The sequence below is a fragment of the Montipora capricornis genome, chromosome 5 (genome assembly GCF_036669925.1).
Source record: "Montipora capricornis isolate CH-2021 chromosome 5, ASM3666992v2, whole genome shotgun sequence".
Taxonomy (NCBI): Eukaryota; Metazoa; Cnidaria; class Anthozoa; order Scleractinia; family Acroporidae; genus Montipora; species Montipora capricornis.
This window is the reverse complement of record NC_090887.1, coordinates 22,279,085-22,286,584: the sequence shown is the minus strand read 5'-3', so window position 1 is coordinate 22,286,584 and position 7,500 is coordinate 22,279,085. Positions and strand designations below refer to the sequence as shown.

General features: G+C 41.5%; 1 protein-coding gene across 1 annotated transcript in view; it reads left to right on the top strand.

Annotated features, from left to right (window-relative positions):
• The window catches only part of LOC138048502 (uncharacterized), a 69,931-nt gene extending 66,032 nt beyond the window's left edge, over positions 1-3,899 (top strand). Inside the window, exon 8 of the mRNA XM_068894686.1 lies at positions 1-3,899. This exon is cut by the window's left edge and continues 220 nt beyond it. Coding sequence (XP_068750787.1) covers positions 1-3,899 — 3,899 coding nt within the window.
• The last annotated feature ends 3,601 nt before the right edge of the window (positions 3,900-7,500 follow it).

Genomic DNA, 7,500 nt, shown 5'->3' with positions numbered 1-7,500 from the left:
CGCCGAGAAACCAAAGAAAAAACGCGGGTCTTTTGGCAACCATGGTTAACGGAAATAGAGCAGAATGGGATTGCACCATGCTCTTTTACGCTATACTGTACTCCGACTGTATTGGAAGAGGCCTAAACGCAGTAGTCCGATCAAATGTGGATGATTTGAGAAATTTTCGTAATCAAGACTTTGCTCATTTGCCACAAGGCCACGTCAAGGAGTCAGAGTTTCAAACTGCTATAAGTAAAGTTGCAGTTGCCTTTCAAGCACTTGGCCTCTCCGATCTGAAGATTCAAGAAACCAGAAATCAGAAGAGTTTTCCGACGGACGAGTTACGAAAGGTCTTGCAAGTAGTCGACCACCTAAAAGACGAACTGAAAGAAAAAGAACGGGAACTTAAAGAAAAAGGTGAAACCCTTAAGGAAACAGAAAAGCATCGAAAGGTCCTTGAAGAGCAGTTACAAATTGAAGCTCCAGCGGCATTTTGCATTCTCCCACCCAAGCCATCGCACGACGTTGCCGAACGAGATCATGAGTTGGCTAAGATAGCTCAACAGCTAAAGCAACTGAAAGAAACCAACGAGAGCCGATTAACTTCCCTGTACATCTCAGGAAACCCTGGAAGCGGCAAATCTCAGTTAGCCGGTCTTGCCGCAAAGAAATTCTTTGATGACAAAAAACAAATCGCGGGCAAGAATGCATTCGTGATGACTCTAAATGCGCAAAGTCTTGATTCTCTGTTAGAATCCTACGTCTCTTTTGCTCGTCATCTAAAGTGTTCAGAATATGCAGTCACAAGTACTCTAAACGACAAAGATCTGAAGACGGAGGGGAAGATTGCCAACATAAAGTCATTAATTAGTACCAAAGTTGAGCTTTACTCATCGTGGCTGTTAGTGGTGGACAATGTCGTCAGCTTAAGTGGAATGAATCCTCATTTGCCAGAGACCGGAGACACGCACTGGTGTAAAGGTCAGCTGCTGATCACATCGCAAGACACCGCTGCTATTCCTTCAGAAACCTCTTTCAGCAATCACATCTCTGTGAGCAAGGGCATGACACCATCTGACGCCATTTCCTTATTAGCCTCTCTCTCCGGCATCGCTGACGGTGAGACTGAAAAAGAAGTTGCTCGGGCATTAGATTACCAACCCCTTGCCTTAGCAAGCGCCGCTATCTTTGTCAAACAAGTTCGGGAAGCATCTTCGAATTTTGGCTGGAAAGGCTACCTCGAGAAGCTTGAGAGGGGTCAGCGTGCTAACACTGAGGATTTTCTTGCCATGACAAACCAAAGCTACCCAATCTCTATGACCACAGCGATTTCATTGGCCGTGGACGACGCGATGTCATCTGACAAGGTTTTGAATCACACATTCGGTTTCATTTCTCTCTGTGGTCAGCAACCATTAAACCTTGACCTTGTAATAAAGTACATCCTAAATGTCGAGAACGAAAGCGATGGGAGTGGATTAGACGCTTCTGCGGACAAAGATATCATTGGTTTAAGGATTCGAAAAAGCTCGCTGCTGTTAGTTGAAGAAGACGAGAGTGGCGTCTACGTTCAAGTACATCAAATTGTGAGAAACGTCATCCAAACTAGAATAAAAAAGTATTCGGAGGCTCAATATTTTCAAATCATTCATTGGGGTATTACCTCATTTAGTCAGTTTATAGATGAGAAAAATCTTGATAAAAAAGACTCTATTTCTAAAAGCTTCCAGCTGGTACCTCATTTGAAGTGCCTAATAACAAAAATTGAAATGGTATTCAATGTACCTGACTTATCAAAAGTCAATTTAAATGTGAAAGATTATCCAAATTATTTCATTAGGTTTAGCGCAATTTGTGCTAATCATTGCGACTTTAATAGAGCCAAAAGCATCGGTAAGGTAGCTCTAAAATTAATTCAGCATGATAGTGTATTTTGCGAGGGAGACTTGGCAGCAGTCTATGTTGTGTTAGGCAATGTCCATCAGAGTGAGGGTGAGTTTCGAGAATCAAAAGAGTATCATGATCGCGCTCTCGCTATACAGATAGAAAAGTTGGGATATCAGCATATCAATGTCGCATCCAGTTACAACAACATAGCCACTATACTCCATGACCAAGGTGACCTGGAACAAGCAAAGGAGTATCTCGATCGCGCTCTTGCTATAGAGATAGAAAAGTTGGGATCTCAGCATATCCATGTCGCAACCAGTTACAATAACATAGCTACCATACTCCATGACCAAGGTGACCTGGAACAAGCAAAGGAGTATCATGTTCGCGCTCTTGCTATACAGATAGAAAAGTTGGGATCTCAGCATATCGATGTTGCATCCAGTTACAACAACATAGCTAGTGTACTCAGTGCCCAGGGTGACCTCGAACAGGCAAAGGAGTATCATGATCGCGCTCTTGCTATACGGATAGAAAAGTTGGGATCTCAGCATATCGATGTCGCAACCAGTTACAATAACATAGCTACCATACTCCATGACCAAGGTGACCTGGAACAAGCAAAGGAGTATCATGTTCGCGCTCTTGCTATACAAATAGAAAAGGTGGGATCTCAGCATATCGATGTCGCATCCAGTTACAACAACATAGCCACTATACTCCATGACCAAGGTGACCTGGAACAAGCAAAGGAGTATCTCGATCGCGCTCTTGCTATACGGATAGAAAAGTTGGGATCTCAGCATATCGATGTCGCATCCAGTTACAACAACATAGCCAGTGTACTCCGTGCCCAGGGTGACCTGGAACAGGCAAAGGAGTATCATGATCGCGCTCTTGTTATACAGATAGAAAAGTTGGGATCTCAGCATATCGATGTCGCATCCAGTTACAACAACATAGCCACTATACTCCATGACCAAGGTGACCTGGAACAAGCAAAGGAGTATCTCGATCGCGCTCTTGCTATACGGATAGAAAAGTTGGGATCTCAGCATATCGATGTCGCATCCAGTTACAACAACATAGCCAGTGTACTCCGTGCCCAGGGTGACCTGGAACAGGCAAAGGAGTATCATGATCGCGCTCTTGTTATACAGATAGTAAAGTTGGGATCTCAGCATATTGATGTCGCAACCAGTTACAACAACATAGCCACTATACTCCATGACCAAGGTGACCTTGAACAAGCAAAGGAGTATCTCGATCGCGCTCTTGCTATACAGATAGAAAAGTTGGGATCACAGCATATCGATGTCGCATCCAGTTACAACATCATAGCCACTATACTCCGTGACCAGGGTGACCTGGAACAAGCAAAGGAATATATTGAGCGAGCTCTTGCTATATGGATAGAAAAGTTGGGATCTGAGCATATCCATGTCGCATCCAGTTACAACAACATAGCCAGTGTACTCCGTGACCAAGGTAACCTGGAACAGGCAAAGGAGTATCATGATCGCGCTCTTGTTATACAGATAGAAAAGTTGGGATCTCAGCATATCGATGTCGCATTCAGTTACAACAACATAGCTACTACACTCCGTGACCAAGGTGACTTGGAACAAGCAAAGGAATACCTCGATCGCGCTCTTGCTATACTGATAGAAAAGTTGGGATCTCAGCATATTGATGTCGCATCCAGTTACAACAACATTGCCGCTATACTCCATGACCAAGGTAACCTGGAACAAGCAAAGGAGTATCGTGATCGCGCCTTTGCTATTTGGATACAAAAGTTGGGATCTCAACATATTCGTGTCGCAGATTCTTATAAAAACTTGGCTATTGTACTCCGTGACCATGGTAAGCTGGAGCAGGCAAAGGAGTATTTTGAACGTGCGTTGGCCATCTATTTGATTCGTCTCGGTCCTGATCATTCTGGTGTTACAACTCTTCAGCGACACTTGGCTAGACTGCAAAAACTGTCTAGTAGAGTAAAAAGGCTGAATTACGTCATATATTAATGAGGGATAGTTATTGCTTCGCCAAATAAATCATCCATGTCTGGCAAGCAGGATGCACGTGTTAGCAAACCTTCCGCGAAAGCTGGTGTTAATCAACCCAGTGAGCGATATAGGTTTATTTCTTTGACTAAATCTGGAGACGAGAACAAGTTCAAATGGCTAGGGGAGTTTTAAATTATTTATTAACGTTGATTTGAAAGTTTCGGAAACGTGGAACTTTACATCCATCAATAGGGACTCTCCGACCACAATGAAAGCTAATGGTGTCTCAATAAGTTTCTACCCTGGCACGAACACACTTAACAAACAAGGATCCAAATCTGAAATTATCGGTAAGAAATTATCTAAATTCACAATTATCAGTGGTCACTTGCTACACGAAGAAGATGAATCCTTCATTCCAAGAGAAAGCCAAGAAAACCGAAGCAAGATAACCGAAGATCAGTGCAAAAACGATCACGTAACTTCTCAAATAGACACTGCAATGGGTGAGATAAGCGAACAATTTAGACACGAAATTAGCAAACGTCGGTCTGAAATCTCAGTTCTCATAAGTAAGAAGACAACAACAGAGTAAACCGAACTTCAAACAGACCTTAAGCAGAGAACTTCAAGAACTTGAATCGCGTTATATCTCTTTAAAACAAGAGACAAATGTTTGAAGTGATGAAAATAACAGTCTAATAATGACATTGCGCCTCTTCAACAACGAAATTGAAAAGGAAAGTAAACTCGCATCACAAGAGATAAAAGAAGATAACTTACAAGATCATTAATCCTCATTACAAAGACAGCATTTTCTCCTCAGTTATTTAAAGATCCTTAGTGTTGGTCCGGCAGGGGTTTTGATCCCGTGACCTCCCCCGCACAGTAGTCCGATGCTGAACCACCTGAGCCAACCGGTCGGCTGAGCCCAGACTTACCAGTGTGGCATAAGACAGGCCAGCCCAAAAAGGCATGCTAAGGCTCCAAGAGGAAGACGTATACAAAACATGACTTTCTCCCAACTGAGTGGCTTCATAGTTCAGTTGGTTGAGCATTGTACCGGCATCGCGGAGGGCATGAGTTCGAATCCCGTTAAAGCCTCCTGAATTATTCATGTCTCTGTAAGACAATAATTATCATTTAAGGACGTTCGCGCCCATTGCTACTGCGCATCTTTACAGCGCATGCAAATTCACATGCCACGTCATGCATCGAGCGCGCGCGCTAAGTATTAAAATGAACAATGGTAGGGAAGATGGCCATTGCTATAGTTTTGCTTGGATTTAACGATCTTGGATGTTCGGGGACCCCTACTTTTCTTTTCAGAAACAGATTTTATTTACAATTACAATGTGGGAAGTTAAAAAATTTTCAAGATTTCTGTCCTGGGGACATGGAATCCTGCCATCTTGCGGCTGCAAGGCGCACGAAACTATGGTTGCTAAATGAGAACTTGTTCTTTAAGGAACCTCAACAGTTAACTAAATTCACTTGATGAGTCCACTTAAAGAAAGTTTGGTAGAGAACAATTCACTTCAAAGATGTAATTGCAATATTTTTGGGCTTACAGACACTCTGGCCTTATTCGCTAAAGAAGCCGGATTTTTTCAGATTTAGGGTGTTCTTTCGGGCAAGTACTCCAAGTCTGTGACCCCCCTTTTTTTTGCATTTCTTACATCACTAACTCGTCATCTTTCAATGGTAAAATTGCAGAAAAAAATCAATGTTAGAAAATTTTCGCACGAGTGTATTTAAATATTCCAGATAAGTGCCAGGATTACTTCTCTTTCTCGTCTAAAGATTTATCTGCTTCTAATTGTACAAAATGAGGGGTGGTCCACAGGGGTAGTTCATGGACCAGGTCCATGAAGGGGTCCATGGACCGGTCCACATTAGTGACCCAGGGACCTGGGGTCCATGTGTTGTATACGTCCTTTTTTACAGGTCACAGGTCATTGCTTTACCAATGCAGAAAATATCCTAAACATACATAAAGGCTAACCTTAGATCTAATTAGGCCTAAACAAAAGTTTTAGGCTTAAGGTTAGCTTTTGTCAATGTTTAGGATACTCTCTGTATTGGTAAAACAATGATCTGTGACCTGTAAAAAACACCGCAGCACTAGGCTAATGTGGACATTTACATGATAAGTAATCATAACAAATAGTTAGAAATGGTTATGTACATGTTAAGAGATGAATGCATGCAAATAAAATATAAGATAAAATATTTACAAATTGTATCCATTACATATCAGTTAAGATAAATCTATGTACAATAAAACAATTGTTTAAAAACATACAAAATTCCCAACGTTCTTATTTAAGTTGATACAAGTCCTTTTTTTGAAGCTAATTTGATCGATTTCTTTGTTTACCATAGCAAAGTTTGCTATGGTAAAACATGCTGATTGATGCCAAAAAAAATGATAAAAAGACACTTTGTAATGTGCTTTACTTAAGCTACAATACTTAAATCAAAATAAATTCATTACGTGGCCTTTCTGTTAAAGAAAAGTGTCGAAACACTTGGCATTGTATCAAGAGTAGAACTCTTTCAACATCATCGAGCGCTTTAATATTGTTCAGAGAAGTCATTGCTTCCACATGGTACGCACTGGCCGGAAGTCGCAGATTACAAAGTGTACGCACGCATATTGCTGAAGGTAAGAAAATGACAAAAAGAAGAACAATGCAATTTGTGATCCAGATGATTCTTTTGTGATTTGTTTCTTTGATTTCTTGATCGTTTACCATTTCAATCTCAGCCTGTCCCAGGCTCTCAGTTTGTCCGAATGAGCAGGGATGAGCGAAAAAGCAGGCGTGTCGGTCAGCGGGTAGCCTCCCATGGAGTCGTTTTTAGGAGAGTCGCATTTCACCTCCTCCCCTGTGGGGGAGGAAGTGAAAGGAGGTATAATCGGTGGGGTGGGACGAAGGAAAAAAGCTGCGGGCGCGAGAAGACTGCCCCTCTGGCCCAAGTCCTCAGTAGGTCTTTTCCCGCGCTCGCTTTTTTCTTTCGTCTTGTAGACCTTTTCGTTCGATTCGACATATCCAGCCAACTTGATGAGTAATTGTTAAAATAAATCATAAGTGATATCAGAACAGTAAGTGTATTTTTGTTCCTTAGAAGTCGGCTTTCAAAAATCAAAGGACTGATGATTATAAAGCCACCGTCATTTATGACCCTTGATCTGCTTTTGTAACATTAGTCGTGTTCGTTCTATAGACGTGAAAGCTAGTCGTCTGCGACTTTTAAGTCATTGCAAGACTATTTTTTGTGTCGAATAATTGTAAGAAACACAAAGAAGGCAGATGCCTTTCGGTTCTAACTTCTTAGATTACTGGATCATTACTGGTAAATATCTATATAATAGAAAATATAACCCAACCTTATTTCTCCTGCTTCGTTAACAAATATGCTTTTTGGTTTTAAACTATTTTTTTTTTTGTTTCGCGGAAGACTTGAATTAACGTGGTCAAGAGTTCTCTTCGCAAAGATCTCAAGCAAATGTGAGGATTGAACCAACATTCCTCCCCAACTAAATCATAAACACCCTTACGATTTAGGTGAAGTCCTAAACTCCACCGCTGTTAAGGCACTCAACTGTGATATTGTC